The following is a 12047-nucleotide window of genomic DNA, read 5'->3' as shown; positions in this document are numbered from 1 at the left end:
GTCAACCGGGCACTTTCTGCCACTTCATGATAACACAGGGGGATCTCAGAGCGAGACTCCAAAGACAAATGAAGCCCAATACACCAGCAGTAAGGCCAGCCTGCACCTTTAGCAGCAGTAGCCCCACAGAATCCTCCATTCATGCCAAGGAGAGGGGTCCTGTCATGTGAAGAGGAAGTGTGAGGCTGTAGTTGCAGCCTCGGAAGGAAACATCCTCAATCTGAGCTTTGGCCAGGCAGAGGCTAATGGAACAGGGTGCTAGAAGAGGAGATCCAGAGTATATGGGAGGCAAGTGGGTTCTGAAAACTGTGAGCCAGGTCTTAGAAACCTAGGGCTACTCACCTGGCCCCAGGCCTGCCCCAGTCCATCTGACTAGACCACCTATCTTAGCCCAGCTGCCAGCACCACAGACTGGGCCAGACTCTTGGCCACGGAGATGGGATGCAGCCATGGCCTCACCTGTCGTATCACAGTCACTGGGACGCAGCCCCACCTGGTCTTGACTATCAGGTTCTGAGAGAGAGTTGAGGTCACCCTCATCTAACCCCTAGAAGAGGAAGTAAGGGAGGAAAGCCCCACATCACAGGACCAACCCCTAAAAGCCATGATCATCCAGGCCCAGACAAGAAACAGAGGTCCATGGAGCGGAGAGGGTCAAGCGCACAGGCAGCATCTGCCCTTACCCCAGCCACCTCAGCAGAGCACAAACACTGGAAGCCCTGCTTTCCCCCCCAAACCTCTCATTTCCAGTAACTGTGCTGTTTCCGCTAAGAATCGAAACTGAGAGGAAATGGTGGGAGGCAGGTCCCCAAGCCCGAGGCTGCTCTTCAGACCTGGTGATCTTTCCAGCTTTACTACCCACAGTCCTCCTTGTGCACAGCAATGGCCCTGGGAGGCTGGGGAGGGCAAGCTGGGGTCCCAGTGTGAGCTGCTTCCCCTGGGATCTCTCTGGGATCTGGCCTATGGAGGCAGGGTCTACAATAGGGGTCACTACACAGTAAGAACTCGAGCTGTAAATGTACTTTTAAAGGAAGAGGCTGGGGCACTGGCTCCATCAGTACAGTGTTTGGTGATCAAGCATGAGGACCTAAGGTCAATCCTCAGCACCCACATAAGCCAAGAACGGTGGCACACGTTTGGAATCCTAGCACTGGTAAGGTAGAGACAAGAGGGCCCTCAGGACTTGTGGGCCAACCAGTCTAGCGGAATCAGTGAGCTCCAGGTCCTGTGAGTGATCCTGATATAAAAACTGAGATGGAGAGCAACAGAGGACACCCGGTGTTGACCTCTGGTCTCCATACACATGCCAACTACACACAACATACACACATGAACACACAAAATATTGACTCAATAGGCAAAGCACCTGCTGTGCAAGCACAGGACCTGAGTTCAAATCCCCAGAACCCAGGTAAAAATGTGGGTGCGTTGGCACGTTCCTGTAGCCCCAGCCTTCCAAGGAGAGAAGACAGGAGGAGGCTCCCGGAAGACCAACGGCTGGTTGTCCAGCTGAATCGATGAACTTCAGGCTCAGTGAGAGACCCTAATCCTAGAAACGAAGGTGGAGCATGGTGGAGGGAAGGAAGCCGCTGTCAGCTTTGTCTCTTCCCACTCCTATGCACCCTCACACACACATAAACAACTACAACACACAAAACACACACACCACACACACACACACACACACACACACACACACACACACACACACGTCACACACACACACACACACACACACACACACACACACACACGTCACACACACACACGTCACACACACACACACACACACACACACACACGTCACACACGCGTGATTCTGGGCCGTGGGAAAACCTGCTCCAGGGAGCGGGCTGCCGCCCAGCTTTCTTCCTGAACTTGATTAAACACAGATGTTGCTCTAGGAAAGTCAGTGGCCTCCATGCTGCCTGCGGCTCCCTGGGCTCCCTGCGGCTGGGCTGTGATTCATATAGGGTGACCCACATGTGGTAAAGGCAGGAGGCCCAGAGTCAAACTATGGCCTCAGTGCCTGGCTATCATCTTGGAAGGACAGTCCTTTGTCCCCTGCTCAGGCCTAAGAACTCTCGAGGGGTAGATGTAGCCTCCTCTCACATCCTCAGCTAGTGGCACAGGGCAGAGAACCTCACACAAGATTGACAGTGCTCCGGCAGGACCTGCCTCCCCAGGCCTGTGCTGGGACTCGGGCAGACTGGCCTCTGGCGCTACCTGTGGTAGAATTTGTTCAGCAAATTAGCAGTGTCGACAGATGACGAGGGGCTCATTTACTTAGTTCAGAAGGACAACACTTTAAACACTTCAGTCGCACCAGGGACACCCAGCCAGGTGATAGGATAAGCCAACACAAGCCCAATGACAGCTCCTCTTATCTGCCTGTTGGGGCAAGGCTGGAACCAGCATTTGGCCCTGTTCCACAGCTGGTGACAGCCATTCTTACCTGTGCCTCAGAAGTGGATCTATCTCACCTGGTGGGTGCCATACAAAGAAACTGCTTTAAAAGCGTGGTGGAGGGTTGGGGGTGGAATGGGGGGAGGGGTTGGGGGAGAGGAGGTGGGACAGGAAGAAGAGAATTAGCCTAGCTAATTCACTCTAGAGTGTAAGTGACCGCGGCACAGGGAAAATGAGGGGAAAGCTGGGAAGGCCACCTATCCAGAGGCTTCTGTCCCAAAAGCTGCTACAGGGAAGAGCTGTAACAAAAAGGTCCAGAGGTGAGGTCCTGTAGGTCTCAGGGACACTGAGAAAGCAGCCCCTAATTCCAAGTTCACCCAACCACCCTTAGTCCCTCCACTGGGGACACTCAGAGGTCTGGATGGTCAAACTTCCACCTGGGCTTACTAGGGTGCTAGTTCTCTGAGCCCCAGGGGCAAGTGACGGGGTAGCCTCTATGTCTGAGGTGTCTCACGAAGCTTGGTTCTCCTTCCCAGGGAACAACCACTGCCTGAGTAGACTGGCAGGTCTGCTTAAAGTTCCCCGCCCACGGAGGGGAGTTCAATGCCCAAGCTCAAGTGGGACAGGGTCAGAACTTCCCACCCTACTGTCCCAACACATTGCCCCCGCTGGCTAAGGCTCCCCTGCCTGTAGACCCATCCAGGCTACCACAGATGCCACCCTATGGTGCTCCTCACCCAAAGCTAAGGAAGGCCTGGCACACTCAGACACAGTATTCCCCAAGCTTTACCCTTTGGAGACTAAGGCTGATGCCAGCAGCCCACCTTCCCTGGTTTCCCATCTCCTCATCGCTGGGTGCCTAGGTAGGGTGGCTACCTTGCCTGCCCTAGATCCTGGGGTCCAGAGCACACTAAGCACACAGTGAAAATCCACTGCCTTCATTGTCCTGCACTGGGCACACAGGCTCCACTAGATCTTCCAGTAGGTTATAAAAGGCCAAGGTGCTAGATGGCCATTGGAAGGCAAGATGAAGATGGCTGTGAGTCTGCCATGGGCACTGGGCAATGTGGGACCTTGGGCACACTCATTATCACTGACTCACATGGGAGCATACCAGGCCCCACTTAAGGAGCCCTACAGTCCCAGGTGGCAGCACAGGTCCAGAGATGTACATTCTGGCCCCTTAAAGGACTTGTCAGGACTCAGAACGGGGCTCATCCTGATGGTGCCAGAAGCTGGAATCTATCCTAAGTGGAGTACAGAGCTGGCACCCGTGGTGGCACAGAGAGACCCTGACATCACCCATGCTCAGAAAGCAGCACTCAATAGCCACAGACTGGGTAACTTCATTCACAAGAAACGCAACAGCAAAGGCTCAGGGGACAGAGGGCAGCTCAGTAGGTGCCAAGGAGGAGAGGGGGGCTGGTAAGCAGCTGCCATTAGGGTGATTAAGAGCCTGGAACTGGATAGGTGTGCCGATTGTGCAATCTATACCTCTACTAAGCAGGCTGTATTGTGCACTTTCCGTGGCTCAAATGGTACATTTTACAAAACGTGTAATCTACCACCCAAAAGCCCCGTATCCCAAATTAGTCCTGGGCTCTGGGACAGCAAGATAGGGTAGGGTGAGGCCACAAGAAAGACATTCACTGCCCCCCACCTTGACAGTCACTCCCCTCTTCAGCAGGGGTGTCCCCAGCCTGAGGCCAAAATATGCCCCAGCTTGCAGAACTGGCCCTGCCACATGGCTACTTTTCAGTCGTAGGTGCTGCTACCCACAGCAGCCACTCTTGTATCCGTAGGTTATCCCTGAGCCCAGTCTAGATACGGCAGAAAAGAAGTTCTGGGGCCCTCTCATGCACAGGGGTAAACTGAGACAGGGGTACAGTTCACCACAACTGGCTGGTCTATGTCTTCCAGCCAGCAGGTGCCAGGGTGTGCCCTGCCTGGGAAACAAGGGGCATCAGACATGTCCTGATGTAGTCACAACGATGCCCTGAAGCCAGCCGCTCGTTAAAGCTGGTGATGATTCCCCCTCAGCCTCTGGGAAAGGTCTGGAAAGTTCTGGATACGCCTGCACATGAAGGTGAAAGCTGATGCAAGCTGGCCTTGGGTCCTCCACCCCCCAACCTCTTCACCCTTAGCTTCAGTTTTTCCCACCTATAAACTGGAGATGAAGCACACAGGATCGGCCAGGCTCTCAGGGAAAACCCGGCCCACTGCCACCAAGTTTCCGGAGCTGATCACAGCAGCCCCAGCCAGCTCTATGAGTGCTGCTGCTACCTTCACGTTTTTGAGGAAAGCAACATGTGGACTCCACTCGACTGCAAAGCCACAGCCTCTCACTATTTATAGATGAGACATGAAGCACATCCCTCCCCACACAATACGGCTCAACCCCTCAGCCCAGCCTGGCACTGCCCTCCGGGCCCTGTCTAACCACAATGTGTACTACCCTACCACAGGGGGCAGAGGCGACGACCACCAGAGCCAACTTCTTCCCCAGCAGAGCCTCCATCTTTGACTCTGGCCATGAAACTTTGTGGGGACCCCTCTACCACCCAGCTTCTGGGAATCCCAGCAGTCAGCCCTGGTTATCTACACCCTGCTCAGCTCCTTGAAACAGGGCTCTCCTGTCTGCCCTACCCCACCCTCTTCCTGCTGAGGTCACAGTTTGCTCTCTGTCTCCTTCTTTTTAGCATTATTATTATTCCTTCAATGGAAAAACTGTTGGCTGCTGGCCAGAGGCAGGGCTGCCCACAGAGACACTTTCCTTCATGGAACACCCCGCCTCTACTCAGGTGTTCCACTACCTGGACATCTCCCCACAGGTTCCATGACAAGTGAGGTTGTGAGGCAGTTTTTCACCTGTTTTTCTTCCTTCCTTCCTTCCTTCCTTCCTCTCTCTCTCTCTCTCTCTCTCTCTCTCTCTCTCTCTCTCTCTTTCTTTTTCCCCCGAGACAGGGTTTCTCTGTGTAGCTTTGTGCCTTTCCTGGAACTCACTCTGTAGCCCAGGCTGGCCTCGAACTCACAGAGATCCGCCTGCCTCTGCCACCGCTGCCCGGCTCACCTGTTTTTCTAACCTCATGTCCCTGAAGGCCAGACATGGCACTGCACACAGGCAGGCCTGGGACAGCCTCGGCTCTCCTACTGGGGAGAATGGACCAACCCGAAACAGCAAGTGACTCAATGCAACAGTAGCAGGGCCAGATGACGGAAAACACATGACACATGGGTCCCTCCTCAGCCCACCAATCACTTCCGGTCTCACCCCTGTTTCCTCACCAGGCAGGCGGGAAGTGATGGGCCAGGGATGTGGCTATCACACAGACTTTGGAGGAAGAGAGGAAATGGAATCAGCTGAGACACTCCAGAGCCAAGCATGACTGATCTGGCTGATTTGTTGAGAGCCCTGTCAGGCCACAGTGGGACAGGCTCACTTGCTATATGTCACATACATGCTGGACGACTCTCTTAATCCTGAGTGGTCCTGGCCCAGTTCTGGGCTATACCTAGAGTGGAACTCAGAACACAGCAATTGCTTTAAAGTATGGAGCAGCGAGATGGCTCAGAGGGTAAAGGCTTTTACTATACAAGCCTGACTGCCCTGATTTAGATCCCCAGATCTCACAGTGGCAGGAGAGAACTGACTCACAAAAGTTGTCCTCTGACTTCCATACATATGCCTGCTGGGAGAACACAGACACAGAGAGTCCAAAAAAGGAAGCCCAACGAGTTGACAACTATAGGTAAGAATCCTTAGAACCAGACAGCTCATTCCTAAACAGAAATCCAAACAGGCCCAGCAGACAGCACTTTTGGGATGGTGAATTCATTCATTAACCAACTCAATATAGGAGAATGAGGCCCTTGAAAGCAACCCCCATGAGCTCACCATGCAAGGGCAGCATGCAAAGAACCCAGACATTCTACAGAGTCTAGTACTCACAGCTCTTACTCAATCCTTATGCACCACCAAGACATCAACCCTGTATCTGTCCTGATTTAAAGATGGCGAGGCTGAGGTCAGACCTCAAATGTAGAGTGTCCCAAGATTATCATCCACCACCCCAAGTTTCTCTGGCTAGTTCACCTGATTTCTAAATGCATTTAGAAAACACCCTCATCACATCTGACTTTGCTCCTGGTGAAAGTGGTCTCTTAGTCTCCCTAACACTATTTGCAAGCTCCCTTAGCTCAGAGCCTGAAGTCCTTGATAAGCCTTTTTGATCAGTGAATTCATGTTTTCCCAAGTGTATAGCACCCCCCCCCCCCAGCTCTTCAAATGACAGCTCTTTTTCAGCATTCCCCTTCAGCACACACTGGGTCCACAGTGAGCTCCAAGCTTCTGCAAAGGTTCTCTGATATCCCACAGCATACAGCAGCTGCCCAGACTCCAGACTGTGCTCGGTCTACAGGGTGCAAAGCCAGGCCTTTCCCCTATGATCACTGGCTATCTAGACCTCAGTGGCACTGGACCTTTCCAGAAGGCACTTGGTACCAAAAGGATTCACTTTTCAATCCTAAATCCTGAAACTCTCTGTCCAGCAGCTTCTGGGGAAATTTTTCTGTTTTGGGTGGAAGAGATAATTCACAAGGTACTAATTCACCATCCTATGACTCCATCCTTCCCAGGCCCTTCTCAGAGTAGACAGCACCAGAAGCCAGAACCATTCATGGCTAGGTGTGACAGAGGTCTACAGGTTCCAAGCTTACCCTTGAGCAAAAGTGGAAGCTTCCTCTCCTCAGCCAGGAGAGGTAGACCCCTCTGTGAGTGCTGTGGCCAAATCTTGGGTAGGCCTCCTCAGGCCATCTGAAGAAGTGAACAGGAGTAGAAACATAAAAGCCTCCAAGAAATGGGGTGTGTGTGGGTGGGTGGCTGGGGTGTCCTCAAGCACCTAAGCCCAAACAGTGAGCTGAGCCCCTCCATGGATTGGTTGCAGAGTCCCCTAAACTGCGCAGTGAGTCCAGACATGTGTCCATCACAAGCCAGGCCTAGCTGTAGCCTTGGCCTCTAGCTCTGCTGACCAGAAGCAAGCATATCAATTTCATCTCATTGGACTTACAGAGTGAGCACAATGGGGCCTCTGTGGATAGAACTCCGTGGAACTCTGAGCCAAACTGAGGCAAGTTTTCCGCCAAGGAGGAAGGGCGTTAGGATCCAGTGCAAGACAGAAGGCCTGGCACCGAGATCTTTTTGCTGGCCTGGCTTGTACTGCAAGGGATTTGCAGCAGCTTCCCCAAGTTTGGGAGGTGGGAGAGAAAGCACAGCACCATTTTGTCTTTGGCTTGAAAGGTCTTCACACAGACACTAAGATGCAAGCTAATGGTAGGACTGCAGGAAGCAGGCTGCACCCTGTGCCCAACAAACTCTACCAGACAGGGCAGAACAAGTGAACTGGCACACAGCAGGTCAGCCTGTGCCCATCGCCTGGTGGGGCTAACAAGAAACTACCCCCATCTTCCTCAGTCTGAAGTAAGAAGTAAGCAGAAGAAACCTTTCAGCCCTGCCCTGCCAGAGAGGCAAGCAGAGCAAGGAGTACAGCGGCGGGAAGGGGGTTGTGCATTCTGGGAAGCCACGCATAATTAATCACACAGCATTAATCGCCTCCCAACAATAGCCGCTGCCCTTCTACTGAATCCCAGCTGTCCGCCTCTGAATGGAAGGAAATAAGATTTAGGGCATCAAGCGTCCGTGAGGCTTCTGCAGGGGGAGAAAGGGGCCCCCAAAAAAAAGCAAAAAAAAAAAAAAAAGTAGTGTGCATTCATTAGTGTCTGACGGAGGCACCATCGGCTCTGTCCAATAAACTGCTCACAGACCTGCTTAATTGGCTTCAGTCCAGGGCGGGCGGCCAGGGAGGTGGGGCTGCAGCCCACAGGCTGGGTACTGTAGGCAGCAGCACCCGTCGTCAAGGGGATGGGCCCTTCAGCAGTTGGAATGAGGGCGCGCCATGCAGGCTGGAGCCGTTTCTGTCTGAAGCCTCCAGGGGAGGCCTCAGCCTCCAGCACCTAGCTGGTCTCATGAGAGAGGAGCTCAAGTTGAAGGGCACTAGCCCTAGCCCCAGTGGAGACTTGTCCTGGCTGGCTGGTCTTCTGGGGCAGCCAGGCAGGGATCCTTCCCAAAAAGATTTTCCCAGCACCGAACAGACCTTCCCACCCCCAAGTCACGCCCATTTCACAGCTGAGGACCTGAGGCTGAGGACCTCTGGCATAGAGTCGGGAGGTGGGGCTGCAGCTGCCAGGATAGAAACCAGACTCCAGCACTTACCCACACCCACCACCCAGGCAGCAGTGCCAACAAGGACCATTCCAACTTCTCCCAACCTCACCTTGAACCCAAGGAGCAATGAGAGGTGGGCCTTGTCTTAAAATAGGCATTTTCCACTGGCTTGTGATGGTTGGTGCTTGCATGTGGGAGGCAGAGGCAGGCAGATCTCTGAGTTAAAGGTCTCTACATAGTGAGTTCCAGGACAGCCCGAGCTACTTAGTGAGACCCTGTCTCAAGACAGCAAAACCCAGAAACAAACAAAACAAAACAAAAAAGGAGCAGTGTTCTGCCTAGTGTTCTCAAACATTTAAAATAAGAATTAGGGTACCATGGATTCCCAGGAGCCTGAGGGGGCCCATGAAGAAGTGTGCCAACCTCCAGGGGCCAGAGTAGCTCCACACGCGGCATAATTGCTGGTGATTAAGTAATTGCCAGACTTTGTCCAATAAAAGTCAGCACGTGACTGCACTCAGCCTCTGGGCTGTCTTCCGAAGACAATGGCCCAGTGTTCTGTCCCCAGAAGGCAGGGGCTCTGCTCTGACAAAAGCAACAGGTCCCCTCAGGGGCGGTACTCACACACAGGCTTCGGTGCCGTTGGCCACTTCGCACCTCCCTCCATTCAGGCAGGTCCCACTTGGCTGGGAGCATCTCAAGCCTGGGGAAGGGTCAGAAAAGAGAGGTCAGTCTGGGTTCTGGGCAGCTGACTCCTTGTGGTCCTGATGGTGGATGGAGACTACTGCTTGTGTACTAGAGTAACTGGAAGTCGGGAGGTGGGGGTGGGGACTCTGGGCAGCACTTCGGGATCAGTGTTCTGCTCACACTGTCATAGTCAGAAAATCAACAGAAAAGGGTAAGCTGGCTAGGTGGCAGGTGTACAGCTCCACTCAGTGAGTCGAAGTGGACAGCAACAGAAAGAACTGAGTGACTTGGGACAATTCTCCCAAACTTCTTAAACACACAGCCAAAAGTGGGTATGGATTAAGAAGCCCAGCAAAGCCCCCAACCAGCCTCCACTCTTGCCTCAGTTCAAACACAAGATACGAGGGGGCCGCAGGAGGGAGGGGGCGGCCACACTCAGCTCCCCCGATCGTGGGAAAAAGCGACAGCTGCGGAGCCCGCCACCCCGCCCTCCAACAAAGCGCCGGCCAGGGAATCAGAGCGGCCCATTGTCGCGCCAGGGCCGCCTCCTGGGGCAGCGGGCCGCACCCGGAGACCTGCCCCGCCTCCTCCGACACCCAATACCTGTTCGCAGGCATCTCCAGGGGCAGCCCCCGCCGCACCCAAGGAGGGGGTCTTAGAGCCCGCACTTGGAAGGAATTTCACCCTACTCTCGGGAAGGGGCTCTTAATCAAGCCTCTCCCACCCCCATCTTAAGGAGCTCCAGAAATTAAGCCCCTGTGTGGGAGACGAACTGGAGTGTCATATAAAACCCCACTTTTAAGAAAAGGGCAGGCAATTCTCCCCTCCAATTACTGGGAGACGGGTGCAGCTGGTCACTACGATACTCCTCAGGAGTCTCCCCTTCCGTGAAGCCGGCAGGGAAATAAGTGCCCCCCTCCTCAGGTTCTAGTCTCTGCCGGCGCAGGAGTCCTAAACTTCCAAAGTGAGTCAGTCCCACCCCCAACCCAGGCAGCAAGCCGCCTGCACATCGTCCCTCTTCGAAAGTTTGAGTCCCGCTAGGGGACAGCGATCCCAAAACCGAGCACTGGGAGTCCAGAGCACATCGCCCCCACCCCGCGCTAAGCAAGGCGAGCACAGAGCCCCAACATCCGCCCCAGCATGGGCCAGAGGCGAAGAAGAAAGAAAATAATGGTCCCAAGAAGCAACAGGAAACCAAAACCGATTCGATTCAAATCGAAAAGTAGCAGGCGCAGGCAGCCTGTCCGCCCCCGCGGCGAGCCCCAGGAGCGGCTGCCCAAGCGCGAGCCAGGGTTGAGCCTCCCCGGCCTCGGGCCCCGAAGCCCCAGCGCCCCACACGGAGCTTCCAACGTCTTCGGGTGCTCTGGGTAAAGCGAGTCCACCCGGAAGGGGGGCTGAGGAGAAGGACTCCCCCTCACACGCGAGGACGCCTGGAAGCTCCCATGTCCGATCCGCCCGCTCTGGCTCCCAACTCTGGCAGCTGGTGCCCTCACTCCCATCCACCCAGGGCGCGCGCAGGGCGCAGCCGAAGTTTCCGAAAGGCGCTCGAAGTTGCGGGCTCGCAGACGCCTACCTCTTGCGGCGAGCGCGGGCAGCAGAGTTAGGCAGAGCAAGGGCGCCAGAAGCCGCGGCATGCCTGCTCGCCGGCTGCCCGCTGCCGGGGCGGCGGCCTCTTGCGGTGGCCGGCGGGGATCGGACGTACACGCGCACCACCGGCGGTCCCGCGGGCGTTCACCCACAGTTGCCCTCTCTTTCCTGGCGGGTGGGCGGCGCTGGACTCTCAGGGTCTCCCCAACCCTACTAGGCACCCCGGCTCGTTCCTTCACTGCGCTCGCACCCGCGCCCAGCGCCCGTGCCCTGCACCCCACGCCCCTGCGCCCCACGCCCCTGCGCTCCCTCCCGCGGCAGAGGCACTAGTGAGGCTCAGGGCGGGAGTACGCTCCGCCCCCGTAGGGGCCCGCCCCTGCCCCGCCCCATCCACAGCGCTCCGCCCCGGGCTCGTGAGCACCCCAAACCCCTCGTTGGCCCTGTCCCTCCCAGTACCCTGGTAGTTTCTGCGCCTTCTCTGGCTAGGGAGAGCGTCTAGAGCCAGGACCCTATGGTTTGCAAGACAAGGAAGCGTGGGGGAGTAGGGAACGGGCACTTAGGGACTACTTCTTGTTCGAAAGTTTACTGAGACCAAAAGTTTGAGCCGAGGCTGCGGAAGGATCAGGCTTTGTGTGTCGCCTCCCTTAGGGACATTTGGTCATGATTTGCATTTCAATAGTGTAGGAGATTCAGGCCGTGTCGGAAAGGCGAAGCTGCCCGGGGAACCAGGTCCATCCCAGAGCTAGATCTTGGGCCGTTGGCAGGAGCAGCTGAAGCCAAGTTTGGGGGACTCCTGGAGCAGGAGTTTAGAAGTCACACCCTGACGGCGTTGGATACGTCCCTGGCCCTGGGGCCCCCACTCCTGGGAGCCGTTGGTCTCGGTCTTAGGCATCTGGATGATTGAGACCAGGTACCCCTAGCCATGACTTCCGGAACGCTTGACCTTAAAGGCTGGTGGCTTCGCGCCCGCAGCCTCTACAGAAGAGAGCTCGGGGCTCCCCAAGGGAACTCCCCAAAGGGCCAGTGCTTTGCTGAACAAATTGTGCTCTCGCTCACCAGAAGGAACCCGCGGCTAGACGGTCCACGGTCACTCTTCTCACTGGTTCCAGGCCCTGCCCAGCTAAGATGGCCCGGGAAGTGCAGAATC

At 55.4% G+C, this 12047-nt stretch overlaps 1 protein-coding gene across 1 annotated transcript in view; it reads right to left on the bottom strand.

Moving 5' to 3' along the window:
* The window catches only part of Notch1 (notch receptor 1), a 45328-nt gene extending 34158 nt beyond the window's left edge, over positions 1-11170 (bottom strand). Inside the window, exons 1-2 of the mRNA XM_036184554.1 lie at positions 10887-11170; positions 9251-9329 (exon numbers count right to left, since the gene is read on the bottom strand). Coding sequence (XP_036040447.1) covers positions 9251-9329; positions 10887-10947 — 140 coding nt within the window. The 5' untranslated portion in view covers positions 10948-11170. The remainder of the gene's footprint in view (positions 1-9250; positions 9330-10886) is intronic.
* Between the last annotated feature and the right edge of the window lie 877 nt (positions 11171-12047).

The sequence above is a fragment of the Onychomys torridus genome, chromosome 4 (genome assembly GCF_903995425.1).
Source record: "Onychomys torridus chromosome 4, mOncTor1.1, whole genome shotgun sequence".
NCBI lineage: Eukaryota > Metazoa > Chordata > Mammalia > Rodentia > Cricetidae > Onychomys > Onychomys torridus.
This window is presented reverse-complemented; position numbering and strand designations above follow the sequence as displayed.